This window comes from Lemur catta, chromosome 4 (genome assembly GCF_020740605.2).
Source record: "Lemur catta isolate mLemCat1 chromosome 4, mLemCat1.pri, whole genome shotgun sequence".
In the NCBI taxonomy this organism is placed as follows: Eukaryota; Metazoa; Chordata; class Mammalia; order Primates; family Lemuridae; genus Lemur; species Lemur catta.
This window is the reverse complement of record NC_059131.1, coordinates 17208788-17223928: the sequence shown is the minus strand read 5'-3', so window position 1 is coordinate 17223928 and position 15141 is coordinate 17208788. Positions and strand designations below refer to the sequence as shown.

General features: G+C 46.0%; 2 protein-coding genes across 3 annotated transcripts in view; one reads left to right on the top strand and one right to left on the bottom strand.

Moving 5' to 3' along the window:
* The window catches only part of FAM228B (family with sequence similarity 228 member B), a 64798-nt gene extending 56270 nt beyond the window's left edge, over positions 1–8528 (bottom strand). The window contains exon 1 of one of the 2 annotated variants that reach the window (XM_045549144.1): positions 8450–8528. Coding sequence is in view for 1 of the 2 variants with exons in the window: in XM_045549139.1 (XP_045405095.1) it covers positions 7972–7985 (14 nt within the window). In the remaining variant the exon portion in view is untranslated. Of the gene's footprint in view, positions 1–7971 lie in introns of both variants that reach the window. The other variant, XM_045549139.1, reaches the window with a different exon arrangement.
* On the top strand, positions 8298–14666 carry TP53I3 (tumor protein p53 inducible protein 3). Its single transcript, XM_045549151.1, is given in 7 exon segments — positions 8298–8441; positions 8773–8915; positions 9981–10248; positions 12085–12297; positions 13186–13382; positions 14326–14451; positions 14453–14666. Coding segments are annotated over 6 exon segments (1050 nt in total). The 5' UTR covers positions 8298–8441; positions 8773–8777; the 3' UTR covers positions 14561–14666.
* Positions 14667–15141: the final 475 nt, after the last annotated feature.

Below are 15141 nucleotides of genomic sequence, written 5' to 3'. Positions count from 1 at the left end.
GGTTCAGTCTTCATGCCAATGATTCCTCCTTGTAAATTAGCACATTGACTTCTGGATTTTATAACTCAGTTATGTGAACTGTATACACAGGCTCCACATGTTAGAGGGTCTGGCCTTGGGCTATGGCAATTTTCTAAAGTACTAAAGGCCGTCAGGAAGCCTCTTGGCAGCTCACCAACTGGCCAGCCAGCCTCTCCTCAACATATGCCCACTTTCCTGCTGGTTGCCTAGTGGGAGCCTTTTTCATAAACCTCAAGGCAAATAGCTGTCTGGAGCCCTCCTGTGTAGGACATTCCAGGTGCTTCCTATAATTCTCAGTACAAAATTCCAATTGGCTTCAGCACTCAGAAAGACCCACAGAAGGAACCCTTTCATGGTAGCTATGCAGTACTTGTGTGCCCAGGGAGCAGGTCTCCAAACTAGGACATTTGTGTCCTGGTGGTTCACAAAGACTTCAGACGAGGCACATAGACATGAATGGATTTAAGGGGTTCATTTTTTCTAGATTCTCAACTTTCACGTGTACTTTCCTAAAAATGACCTGCTGTTTGAGGAATTGTGCCAGTGCTGTTTTCCTGCCTCTCCTCCCCAGCCTCCCTTCTCCCAGTTTACAAAAGGAGGGCACACTCTCCTCTAGCCTTCTGATGCTTGGCTTGGAGCATAAGAACTGCATGGTGCCAAAGGAAAGGACAATTCTAAATATTTTAAAATTTAATGACCTCTTCCATCCTCTAATTGTTCAAAAATGCATCATATATGAAAAAGAGCCCTTTGAGGGTAAACCAAAAAAAAAAAAACCAAAAAAAAAACACAGCATCAGGGAGGAACAGTGAAAACCTTTGTTACCATAATTAATCTAGGAAAGGAAGGCTCCATGCCTTGTTCATCTATATTTCTTAAAATTTAGAAGCAAAATGATTGTCACAAGGCATATATTAACATCACTACTTGAACTGAAAAATGAGAAACCTTTTCTGATGGAAAGTAATTTGACGTGGCTGATTAGTTTAACAATGAGGACTGGCTTTGCCAATAAGAATGTCAAAGATGTTTTTCATAAATAAGTCTGCAGTTCCAAGATGTTAATAAATATATATTTAAAGTATATGATAGGGTAAAAGAACTTGATCAAAAAAATATTGTCTTAGCAAAAATGTGTTGGAATTAACATTTTCACTTTCAGAATCCTTCCTGAGTATCTCAGTGTAAGCAAGGTTCCTCTAAGTGAAAAAATAGCAGATCTAATTAATAATCATTTGGTAAGTCTTCAAAAAGCTTTGTTGGTATAATTCCAGAAACTGAGAACTTGAATGACACTTGTGACTGGGTAACAACTCCTTTACAGATTGGGTGGTTTCCAAGTCTTTGCTTTCAACTAAATTGAAACAAGACTTAATTAAGTTGTCAGTTAATAGAGCATTTAAAATAACTTTTGGCAATCAATTATTATGTGGTTTTTATCAAATAATTCAGAGGTAATCAGAGAATTGGCTGGCATTCTTATAATGAAATTTCTTTCTTTTCCCTCCAATTTATGTAAACTAGGTTTCTCAGAGCCTGTCTATAAAAACAAAAAATAGGAAGAGAACTAATGTTGAACCCAGTTCTATTCTAGCAATAAGAAATATTCATCCACAGAAATAACTATTTGGAAAAATTTCAGCCCTACCAACTGTCATTAAGAGATGTCTTTCCAATAAAATTTTACTTTTTATGTTTAATAATTACTAGCATTTAAAATAATACAAGTTATTTTGATAAATTATGGACTACTAAGTCCAGAAGAAATTCAACATTTATAGCCCTATGGTCACAGAAAATAATTTTTTTAATTTTAATGTCAGTTTACATAAATATTTTTGTTGCAGATAAGACTGATCAGCAAAATATAGCAGGATATAATTCAATGACTAAAGTGGAATGAAAATACGTTAAAGAAGAACTTTGTGTCTTTCTTAGTGGATGATTATAAATATCAAATTTCTCTGAAATCTGGATTCCACTGAATACATTTAAAATACTGATGTAAGAGTTTAAAATGTTAGTATTTAAACAAATAAGAAATCCTTATCTTTTGCAACTGTTACTGAAAGCTCAGCCACTTGTCCTCAAGGCTGCACCAGAAGAACGAGAACAAGTGGTTTGAGGAGGAAGGAAAGAGACATTTTATTACTTTGCCAGCAAAAGGAGGATGGAGACTCCCGTCTGAAATGCCATCATCCTCATAATAAGCAGAAATACAGAGCTTTTAAAGGATGGGTTCTCAGCTTCAGGCAATTACTGTTCAACTACAGTTGATGATTCTGATGGTCCCAACTCTGCTGAAGACAATCTTGTGACCTTTACCCAGGACCTCCCTTTACCAGGTCCAGGCTGGGCCATCTCTTGTTGCACAAATAACAAAAGACTTACCCTGCACCTCCCAACCACTGGCAGGGGTGCAGGTTTTAGTTCTTAAAAAGGAGTGCAGGGGCTGGGTGCAGTGGCTCACGCCTGTAATCTAACACTCTGGGAGGCAGAGGTGGGAGGATTGCTTGAGCTCAGGAGTTCGAGACCAGCCTGAGCAAGAGTGAGACCCTGTCTCTACTAAAAATAAAAAGAAATTAGCCAGACAACTAAAAATAGAAAAAATTAGCCTGGTGTGGTGGTGCATACCTGTAGTCCCAGCTACTCAGGAGGCTGAGGCAGGAGGATCGCTTGAGCCCAGGAGTTTGAGGTTGCTGTGAGCTAGGCTGACGCCACGGCACTCTAGCTTGGGCAACAGAGCAAGACTCTGTCTCAAAAAAAAAAAAAAAAATTAAAAAAAAAAGAAAGTGTAACGCTGGTGGCAGGCACCCCTCCCTTCCCTAATGAAAAGAGAAGAAGCCTCTCCTATTCCTCAATACCTGCCCTAAAGTTGAAACAATGAAATTCCTTACTCTTCCCGCCGAAACCTTCCCTCCGGAGAAACTCCCATCCCCCATCCCTAAAAACGTATATAAGCCCACTCAGACTTCTGGGTGGCGCAACTTCTCTGGTACCACTCCGTGGGTCCCGTGAAGCTTGCCCGGATCCCTCTCTTGGGACTCGTTACCCCCCACCCGGGAGTGCCCCAATAAAGCCTCTTTACTTATCCCTTTCAACGCTGCTCGTCTGTCTTTCTCCGGTGAAGGCCACTCCAAAAAACCTTACAGAAAGGAGTGGAGGATGTTTTAAAGAGACAAAATATTTTTGCCGTTTGTTTCAGGCCATTCCCTCTATTACACAATTAAATTTAAGGTATAAAAATTTAAATTTTATTTTAAAATAAAATATGCCTGTAGTCCCGGGGAGCTGGGATTACAGGCATGTGCCACCATGCCCGGTTAATTTTTTTCTATATATATATTTTTAGTTGTCCAGATAGTTTATTTGTAATTTTATTAGAGACAGGGTCTCGCTCAGGCTGGTCTCGAACTCCTGACCTTGAGCGATCCACCTGCCTTGGCCTCCCAGAGGGCTAGGATTACAGGCGTGAGCCACCGCGCCCGGCAAAAATTTAAATTTTAGATATCAACTTTAAAATGTGAGAGGGGACACATAGTTTTTGAAAATGCTTTTTGTCAATTTGAGAATAAAAAAGTGTGAAGACCACCACCTGAAGTAAGGAGAAACGCCCTGGGCGCTGAGCCATGCTGATGGGTGCCCAGGAAGAGGGCAGGGGCAGGAGCCTGACAAGCGGAAGACAAGGGTAGACAAAGTTCCCCATCAAGCTGGCTTCAAGGAGCCCTTCCCTCTCCCTCCCAAGCCCTCCCTCCGGGGATCTGCCCCACCAGCCTCAGGGAGAGGTGTGTATGGAAGGAGGGAGGGGCAGACTAGGGAAAGTCCTGCAGCCAGGGAAGCTGGCCGGTGCCTGGAAGAAAAGTGTCAGCCTTTACGCTGTTCCAGACCGTGAGTCACCCTTGAGCTGCTGGGCTGCCCCAGCTCGGGCTTGAGCTAGACAAGCTGCTGCCTCAAGGTGACTCAGCAGAACTTAACAGAGCCCATTGGAGGAGCTGGGAGCCCCCTGGACATCTGGGAGACATTATCCCCCTAAACCCATTTATCTATCTGGGTGAGCTGCAGCAACCGCACCCTCAGAGCAGTCAGGTTTCTGGACTCATGCCTAACACAGAACGTACTGTTTATTCTGCCAAAACGTGAACCTTTGGGGAGACTCCTTAGAGACCAGAAACGTGAGGGACTGTGGGACACACACAGCAACTGGTCATCTGAAAATTACCACCAACCCTAAAATGTGGATCTTGACAGAAAAGGGGCTGGAGCAGCGATGCTTTGTTTTAGGAAAAGCAACCTGTTTCCAGGACGCCTGCTGCTGACCCTTTTGACCCTTTTGGGGGAGTCAGTGCACTCAGAGATGGCGACATCTGCGTGGCACACAGGGAAGTCTATAAGCTCCCCACTACCTTGTGGCAGCCCCTCCTTTGCGTGCCTGCTGTGAGGCCAGCTACTTCCATGGCCTCCTTCCTTTCTCCCTCCTGTTCCTTCCTCCTTCAACGAAGCCTTGGGGTGATGAGAAAGTCTCTCCCATGGACTCGGGAGTCGGGGTTCCAGCCGCTGCTCTGCTGTGGACTGGCTCTGTGATCCTAGACAAGACGTTTAGCTCTCTGAATCTGTTTCCCCACCTGGAACTGGACCTCACAACCTGCCTGCCTCTTTGTGAGGTGTCCCCATCCCTGCACCTGGGGTGCGCTCCCCTCTCAAACACCGTAGCCTTTGGGGCTGTCCCTGGGGTCCCTTAGACTCCCTGTCCCGTCACCTTCTCACCTTCCCCTTAGGCTGTGCTGCCCCCTCTCTGCCCACCACAGGGCTGGCACAGAGCTGGACACATGATGGTCACCCCTTCCGGGCAGCTTGAGTTATCTGTCCAGAAGGCACAGCTGCGGCCCTTCCACCTCCTGCCTCAGGACGGAAGCAGCATCCGGAGCTACCTCTACGCAGGGAAGAGAACCGGTCATCTCAGCGAGATCAATGGAGTGAGGTGAAAATACTCCACCCGTTGGAGAGGAGGAAGTGATTTTGCTAGAAAATCCTCCATTTTCTCTAGATTTTTTAATTTGTTACCACACAGCTAATTTGATTTTTTTTTTGTCTTTTAATCACTCCTATATCTGTAGTTATATCTGCTTTCTAATTCCTAATCTTTCAGACTTTGGCTCTCTCTTGTTCCCCAACTCTGACTCACAATAGGTTTTAATCATGTTGTTGGTTTTTACAAAGAACTAGCCCTTGCAACATGGATGGAATTGGAGGACACTGTTAAGTGAAATAAGCCAGGAACAGAAAGGAAAACACCACACGTTCTTACTTATATGTGGAAGCTAAAAAAAAAGTTGATCTCATAAAAGTAAAAAGTAGAAGAGAGGGGCTGGGCATGGTGGCTCATGTCTGTAGTCCCAATGAACTCTGGAGGCTGAGGGGGGAGGGTCATTTGAGGCCAGGAGTTGGAGGCTGCCGTGAGCTATGATCTCACTGTTGCACTCTAGCCTGGGAGACAAAACAAGACCCTGTCTCTTAAAATAAAAAAAGTAGAACAAAGGATACTAGAAGCTGGAAAGGGTTAGGGGATGAGGGGTGGGAAGAGAGTTGTTAAAGAATACAAAACTACAGCTAGCTAGGAAAAATATAAGTTCTACTGTTCTATAGTACTGTAGGATGACTATAGTTAATAATATATTACATAGTTTCAAATAGCTAGAAAGAGGATATTGAATGTTCCCAACACAAAGAAATGATAAATGTTTAAGATGATGGATATGCTAACTACTCTGATCTGATCACTGTACATTATATGTACTGAAACATCACTATGTACCCCATAAATATGTATAATTATCAATTATTATATGTCAATTTTTAAAAGAAAAGAAAAAGAACTAGCCTATGGATTTATTTATCCTTTCTACTTTTTTATTTGTTTTGTATTTTACTAATGTCAGCTTTTGTTTTTACTAATTCTTCTAGTTTATTTTGTTTCTCTAGTTTCTTAAAATGAACATCTAGTTCCTTCATTTTTCATGTTTCTTCCTTAATAGTGAATACATTTAAGGTTATTTCCCTTTTTGTTTATTTCTATACAGTTTTTAATTCTCTTCATTTCCCTGTCAATGTTCACTGTGATCCAAAGGTTATCTCGAATGTATTTTTTCCAAATAGTTTGGGGGGGGGAGAAGGGATTCTCTTTTTTATTATTTATTTCTAATTCTATTGATATATGATTAAGAAAATACGGCCTGCCCTTTGATTTTGTTAAGGTTTTTCTTTGGTGACAATTTGTTAAGGTTTTTCTTTGGCTACTTGATTAATTTTGCAAATGTTCCATGGACTTAAAACATATATGTATGCTCTGTTTGCAGAATTTATTAAATTAAGTTTACTGATTGCATTATTTAATTCTTCTGTGTCCTTATTAATTTTTTTCTCTATTATATCACTTGAATTCTGAGAAAGACGTATTGAAGTCTTCCACTGTGCCTATGTTCTTATCCATTTACCCTTGAATTTCTAATTTCGCTGCTTTGTTGTCTTATGCATTCAGGCTCATAATTGTTATATCTTCTTCATAGATCTTACCTTTTAAAAGTCACCTAGCAATCTCTGACTTTTTTTTCCCCTCTCTCTTATCTCTGACTTTTAATGGGAGAATTTAATTTGTTTACATTTGTCTTAATAATTGACATTCTTGATTTTATTATTTCATTTTAATTTATTAAAATTTTTTCTTTTATCAAGAAGATGAAAGGCTGCAGAGAAAAGAGAACTCTTGTTGGTTGTTGGTGGGAATGTATTAATAAATTAGTACAGTCATTATGGAAAGCAATGTGGGGGTTCATCAAAAAACTAAAAATAGATCTACCATATAATCCAGTCATCCTACTTCCGGGTATGTATCCAAAAGAATGGAAATCAGTATGTCACAGTGATATCTGCACTCCCAAGTTCATTGCAGCACTATTCACAATAGCCAGGATATGGAATCAACCTGTGCCCACTGACAGATGAATGGATAAAGAAAATGTGATATACATACATGATAGAATACTATTCAGCCTTTAAAAAGGAGAAAATCCTATCATTTGTTACAACATGGATGAAACTGGAAGACATTATGCTAAGTGAAATAAGCTAGGCACAGAAAGACAAATACTGCATGATCTCACTTTCGTTTACCCCTCACAAGCACCCAAGGGGATGGGCACTTGTGTCCCTTGCAGCGCTGAGGACAGTGAGAACAGCCGACTGAACGTGCCCCCTCTTGGCCAAGGGGACCCCAGAAAAACCTTAAAGCCGAGTTGCCAGCTATGAAAAAGAAGGGAGGTCAGATACACCTGGAAACAAAGGTTAAACCACACCTGCAAGTCATCAATTTACTTAAGTCTTGGTATATGTCAGGTGGCTTGTTGCTGATTAACAGACATCCTTATCTTAAAAAATTCCAAGCCTTTACACAAAGCTTCATTTTCTTTAACCAATTTACAAATCAAAGAATCTTTAAACCCACGTATATATAACCTGTAAAACCCCGCTTCAAGATGTCCTGCCTTTTGGGGCTAAACCAATGTTCACCGTCCATATATTGATTAATGACTTTACCTGTCCCCCTAAAATGTATAAAACCAAACTGTAACCCAACCACAGCGGGACCACTTGCTCCAGGCTTCTTGGGCGTGGCTCTATGGGACATGGTCGCACATATTTGGCTCAGAATAAACCTCTTTAAATTGTTTTTACAGAGTTTGGGTTCTTTTCCAATAGTGCCAAGGTTGAGAAACTTTGATGTTTATGGAAACAGCTTTGAACCGGTCAAAATTGCTTCCTTGGGCAGCCCCCTCCGGAGGCTGCACGTCTCCACCAGCAGTCAGGAAGAGAAGTGATAAGGCGCCCGGTTAGACTGATCTTAGGGTTTAAAAAAATATACAGGAAAAAGAAAAGGATCCCAGGATTGCGTTTTACCTTCCTTTTCCCATCGCCCTTGTGTCTCCCCTCTCAGCAGCACCTGCTCGCCAGCCGCGCGCACGGCGATGCCCGCAGGGAGGGCGGGATGCCGGGCGTGCCGCGCGCGGGCTGGAAGGCGGACCGCGCCCTGCCAGGAGCCCGGGGCTGGCTCCCGAGGGAGGAAAGTTTTCTCCCCTTGCAGTGAGAGCCGGAGTAGCACTTTCTGCCACGCTGAGAGAAGTCCTAGCTTCCAGAGGCTAAAGGGGCAGGAACAGCTGACTTGCCTGCCACCACATTTGCCTTTTAAAGGGGGGAGGAGGAAGCGCTGGTTCTGCTCGGCCCCACCCCTCAGCTGCCCGGCGTCCAGCCGTGCGTGCGGGCGGTGGCCGAGGCCGTCCCAGGGCTCTGGGGTTCTGCCGCCGGCACCCGCAGAGCCAGGACCGCGCAGCGCCGCCTGCAGCAGAGGAGGGGAGCCGGGCCCGGAGTGAGTGAGTACCTCACAGGGCCCCGCGACCCGCGGCGGGCCGGGGCTGCGGCCTCCGGCTCAGAGGGAGCGGAATCTGCCCAGTGCTCGCCAGTGCCTTCCTGCTCCGCTGCACCTGGCCCTGCGCAGCTATCCCGCTTGACGCCGTTCCGACCTTTGTCCCCTGTGGGACCAGTCTGGAGGCGACCGGGGACCGCGGAGGCAGGAGGGCGGGGCGGGAGCTCCGGACGGCGGAGACCGGCGAGGCGGGGCGCTGGCGGCAGGGGGCGCTGGCACGCCGGGGACTGCGCTCAGCGAGGCCCTCGGGCCCCCGCCCTGCCCCACTCTGTCCGTAGGGAACATGTTGGCCGTGCACTTTGACAAGCCGGGAGGACCAGAAAACCTCTACCTGAAGGAGGTGCCGAAGCCGAGCCCGGGGGAGGGGGAAGTCCTCCTGAAGGTGGCAGCCAGCGCCCTGAACCGGGCGGACTTAGTCCAGGTACCCGGGGGCCAGCATCCCTCACCGCAGCCTTTGTCAAACATTGACCAGACCGATGAAGGCGTGACCCAGGGCACTTTCAGTAATACTTTGCAAGACAAGTGTGCTGGGGGCTCTGAGACCTAAACCCAGTTAGCCCCTTCCTCTACACAAAACAAAATTAGGGGGTATTTGCAAAACAGAATCCACCCTGTGCTAATCCATAGTCTGCTCTGGCCTCCAGATTAGGAGAAGGGAATTACCATTTGCAAACGGGGGCGGGGGGCGGGGAGAGACACTGCCCCTATCTCATTTACTCCTCTGGCCACCCTGTTTCCCATTTCTATTCTACAGAAAAAGAGACTGAAGGTCAGAGAGGTTAAGCAATATGCCCAAGGCCACAACTCTAGCAATCAGAGGAGCTGTGATTCTAGCTGAGGGGTTTATGGCTCCAAAGTTTAACTCTTTCTACTCTGAGGGTCCCAGAGTTGGCAGGGAACAGTACTCTAAGAATTTTCTTCTGATATTGACTCACTAAACTGGGCCAGCTGCATTGGTTGGGGCCATTCAGAAATGTGCATCAGAATCACCTGGGACACTTTTTCAGAATAAATGTGGTGGGCCCAGGCAAGTGTATTTTGAAAAAGCTCTTCAGGTGGTTCTGGTGCATCCGTCTTTTTGAAAGTGTCTGAGAACTGAAATGAGTGTACAGACCCTGACACTTGATATATGGGAACCATCATTAAGAGTCCACAGTTTCGTTCCTAATCTCACAGCTAAATTACTTTGCGACCTTGAGCAAGGGATTGCCCTGCCCTGGCATCAGTTTCTCCATTTGTAAAACAAAGGGTTTAGATGAAGTAAATAGCAAAGGACCCTACCAGGTATGACATCACTGATTATGTTACCTACAGTCTCTTATTTGAATAAAACAAACTACCTTTCCTCTTGTTTTTCCTGAATTTAAAAACCTGACTTCATCCTGAATTTTCTGAGAAAAAGAGGGGCATATGAAAGAGGGGCCAGAGATGGTGACACACAGGTTTCTGATGATTCTCACCACTTAGTGCACTTCTTTCTCTGCAGAGACAAGGCCAGTATGCCCCACCCCCAGGAGCCAGCAGCATTTTGGGACTCGAGGCATCTGGACACGTGGTAGAGCTGGGGCCTGGCTGCCAGGGGCAGTGGAAGATTGGGGACCCAGCCATGGCTCTGCTGCCTGGTGGGGGCCAGGCTCAGTATGTCACCATCCCCGAAGGGCTCCTCATGCCTATCCCAGAGGGACTGTCCCTGACCCAGGCTGCAGCCATCCCGGAGGCCTGGCTCACTGCCTTCCAGCTGTTACATCTCTTGGGTGAGGAGACCCCTGTTCTCACTCCATACAGTGTGGCTCAACTCCTTTATGAATCAGCCACCTCAAACACCAGCAGTCAGTTTCAGCCTGGCAACTCAGCCACACCCAGTCCCAGCACCCTACTGTACCCCCAGTAGTGTCAGGTCCTCAAACCATGTTAGAATGGTTTGATGTTAAGGCTGAGAATCATGGTTAACAGAGAGAAGGCCTGGGAAACACTGGATGTGAGGCCTGTGTACATCTTAGCACTGGAGGCCCAGCAGCAGCCCCAGCTTCTTAAAATCATTCTGAGTTGCTCTCTAGGGGCCCCAGTGTAACGGAAGGGGCCAGTCAATCAACTCATTTACTCCTCCCCAATCCCACTGAGGCCAATCAAGAACTCACATGAGGGAGGCTAAGAAGACTTGGTCCCTGCCTTTAAAGAGGTCAGTGTAACAGGGAAGACAATGCATACATAAGAATCAGACAGGCCTGGGCACAGTGGCTCACGCCTGTAATCCTAGCATTCTGGGAGGCCTAAGTGGGAGGATCTTTTGAGCTCAGGAATTTGAGACCAGCCTGAGCAAGAGTGAGACCCTGTCTCTACTGAAAATAGAAAAAATTAGCCAAGCAACTAAAAATAGAAACAAAAAATTAGCCAGGTGTGGTGGGGAGCGCCTGTAGTCCCAGCTACTCAGGAGACTGAGGCAGGAGGATCACTTGAACCCAGGAGTTTGAGGTTGCTGTGAGCTAGGCTGATGCCACAGCACTTTAGCCCAGGCAACAGAGTGAGACTGTTTCCAAAAAAATTAATAATCAGACAACCACAGAGTTTGGAAAGGTAGCCCTGTCTCTAACTACAATAGAAGTTCCGGATGGGAAAAGTGAGTGTGGGCAAGGGTGGTCAGAGAAGGCTTTTTGGAAAAGAAGGACTTGAAGGGCGGGTAAAGTTGTCATGGACAGAAGGCATGCCAAGGTAGCCTAAGAAAGAGTATCAAGGTGAGACCAGCTGCTCCACTCAGTAGTGAAGGATGACTATTGTCATTTGTGAAAGATGAGTCTAGGGCCAGAATGTGGTGGCCTTGAATGCCAGGCTGTCTGGACTCAATGCAAAAGCCAATGGAGGCTGGACCTCGTGGCTATATGCCTGTAATCCCAGCACTTTGGGAGGCCAAGGTAGGAGGATCGCCTGAGGCTGGGAGTTTTGAAACCAGCCTAAGCAACATAGTGAGACCCTCATCTCTACAAAAAATAAATAAGAAAAATTAGCTGGGTGTGGTGGCACAAGCCTGTAGTCCTACTTACTCTGGAGGCTGAGGTCGCCCCAGACTTTGAGGTTACAGTGAGTTATAATTGTACCTAAAAGGAAAAAAAAAAAGGCAATGGAGAAGCACTTTACATATGACGAGGAAGTAACATAATGAAAGCTCCATTTTAGGAAGAGGAGCCTAGTAGCTTTGTGATGCCTGGGTCAGTGAGACCAGCTGTAGGTCAGTTCCACACTGAAGAATGACTGGCTTTAGGTGGTGACCATGAGAATGGTCTTACTCAGGTGCAGGTCAGAGATCTGCATTTTGGTGTTATTTCACAGTAAAACAGAGATTATGGACGTGGCTGCTAATAACCCTGTTTCAAAAGGTTGTTTCCCACTTTGACCAGAGGCAATAAGACAAAAAAGAACTCTCAGTATGCTCTCTTAAGAAAGCAAGATGGTTCACGTTGGAGTCACAGCACAAAAAAAAAAAAAAAAAAAGATTTGGCACCTGGTCCAAGGGCCAGGTGATCATGGTAGAATATGCCTGTGTGGGGAATGTGTAGCAGTTGCAAAGTAAAGTGGTTACTGTATTTCTGTCACAGGAAACGTGCGGGCTGGAGACTCTGTGCTAATCCATGCAGGATTGAGTGGTGTGGGCACAGCTGCCATCCAGCTCACCCAGATGGCCGGAGCTATTCCTCTGGTCACAGCTGGCTCCCAGCACAAACTTCAAATGGCAGAAAAGCTTGGAGCAGCTGCTGGATTCAATTACAAAGAAGAGGATTTTTCTGAAGCAACACTGAAATTCACTAAAGGTAAACAACTGCTTCTGCAGCTCAGCAGGAACTTAAGAGATGACTAAATAAAATCCTCACCAGCCCCAAGGCTGCCAATGTACTGGATCCGTCTTGCCTCTACTAAATGCACAACAGCTGTCCTGGCCAAATTTTAGTACTCTGGTGTTTGACCACTGGAGACTGGCAGTCAGTAGTTAGGTCTAAGATGGTTTCCATGTGCATTCTTGCAAGTGATATGATTCCCACATCATTTAGAAACTGGATAATCACACAGTTGGCCTGGAAGTATCCAGGACCTCTTCTTCTCCACCAGCCACTTCACAGTGAGTTAACAGGAGGCTGGGGCAGAGACCAGTTTGGAGCTGATCATAATAGGATGGGGGCGGTAGCTCCCTACATGGGTGTATAGATGTGCACACCTCTGTATTCCAAAGCCAAACCTGTACATTTTTTTACTCATCTTTTCCATTTTTCATATGAGTGGAAAAGGAGAGATGAAACCAAAGCTAGCAAGCCTACAATTCAGATAACCCAGTGCAAACAGTTCATAACTTAGATGTGAACAACTAGGCTGCCCTATAGCCTGGGGTGGCCCTCCTCTGTTCTGTTGTCATGCCAGGGTGCTAGTGGGACTGTACCCATTGGGGGTAAGAGCAGATACCAGCAGATACCCCATTTGCCCTTTGCCCTGGCTAGGGATTATAAAAGATGAACTATATCACACATGGTATGATAGAGTTCTGCTACTTAAACTCCACTTAAAACAATGTTTCTAGTATAGATTTACCACTTGCACCCGTACTTATTTATACCCATATATCCACAAATGTACCATGGAATTTTATTTTGCACCAAGATTTCTGTGTCTGACTAGCTAGCATCACAAATCTGTATCTCTTATGGAAGGTGCTGGAGCTAACCTTATTCTAGACTGCATAGGCGGATCTTACTGGGAGAAGAATGTCAACTGCCTGGCTCTTGATGGTCACTGGATTCTCTATGGTCTGATGGGAGGAGCTGACATCAGTGGGCCCCTGTTTTCAAAGCTACTTTTCAAACGAGGAAGTCTAATCACCACTTTGCTGAGATCTAGGGACAAAGAGGTGAGTGATGCATGAAAAGAATACATGTGATTTAACCCAGAAAGTGTGGTTTATTTACATTTCCCCAAGAAAGGAAGCTCCCAGTTTAGGGAGCCTATGAAGAAACCTGCCCCCTTGTGGATAAATAGGTAACCTGATACCAGAGAACTAATTCCTGTTGGTTGATAGAAGCGCGTAGTGAATACTTTATATGTTATCTAAACTTTCTAACGGAATGAACAAAGCACTGACCATATTAGGAAGTGCTTCTAGTAGTTCCAAGACTTTGTTTTCAAAGGCAGAACTCTTCTTAGTGTGCTAAGAAATACAAGAGAAAAGCAGGTAAATTTTGCTAGTCTTATATGCATATGGGAATCTTCACAAGAGAATGAAGTTCTAAAAGTGGCCAAGGTAAGATGCTTTTATATTATTTAGACAAAGAATTATAAATTTGAGGAGAAATGACAGGACAAAGAAAATCTGGCTAGAGGTAGTGAATTTCTAGGGGAGTTACTAGGAGATATATGGGGAGGTGTAAAACTAGAGGAAGATAAGGTTACTTCATGAAGCACATTTGTTCAGGTCCATTGTAGCCCCCAATTTCCAGTCTCTGGTGATAATGCTATTTTCTTGCCCTGGTATGGGGAGGGTACCCCTCCCAGAGGAATTTTTATTACTTGCTACATTCAGGAAGAGAGGTCAGCTAGCACTTTCTGAAAGTACAATTTCTCCAACGTTTTCAATTCAAAATAATCAATATACCAATCCAATGTATTTTGAGATGGCATGTCCTTCACTCCTTCAGGGGCATGCACATGCCTGCTGGGAAGTGAAGGCATTAAGGGTCCCTGTTTGCTTTTTCAGATGTGTAGTTTCCGAGAGAGCAGAAAGGCTAAGGAGTACGGGGAGTGGCAGGGCAGATGTCTTTGACCAAGGTGATGGTCTCCTTTTTCTTATCTTACAGTACAAGCAAATGCTGGTGAAAGCTTTCACGGAACAAATTCTGCCCCACTTCTCCACGGAGGGCCCCCAACGTCTACTGCCGGTTGTAGACAGAGTCTACCCAGTGACCGAAATCCAAGAAGCTCATAAGTTCATGGAGGCTAACAAGAACGTGGGCAAAATCGTCCTGGAGCTGCCCCAGTGAAGGAGGAGGGGGCAGTACAGGACAGGGTCACCCTAAGCTTTTCCAGAGATAACCTGGGGATAATTCATAGCAGGCAGGCAAGAGACTGGGTGCTACTCCCAAGTCCGCCTCGGTAGTTGGTCCGTGTAAAGCCGGCCTAAGGAAATAAAGAGTGGACTTGAAGGGCAGCACGCTGTCTGTGGGCGGTCCCACCGCGCGGACGGGGAAGGGGTGAGGTGGGAGTCTGGGCGGCCGTCACCGCGGGGTTTACGGGAGACGCCGGATCAGCTGATGCTCCACCTAAGAGCCACGCCAGGCCGTAGTTTGGGGGACAGTTACAGAGTCAGCTCAACACAAGCCTGCTGAACCTTGTAGATTCCGCCTTGCGCACTGCTAGAGGTCCAGGCCCACTCTCGCATCCCCAACTCCCGGCTGCGCGCCCCTCGCCCCGCGCCCCGCGCCCAGCGCCCTCCCGCTACTCACCTGGCTCGCGCCCCACCTCTCACCGCCCACCTCGGGCCCCGCCCTACCTCTCATTGCTCTCCTCTGGCCCCGCCCCACCGCTCACCGCCCTCTGGCCCCCCTCCTCCCGCCACTCACCTGGGCCCCGCCCTACTGCTCACCGCCCTCCGCGGGCCCTGCCCCCTCCAACCC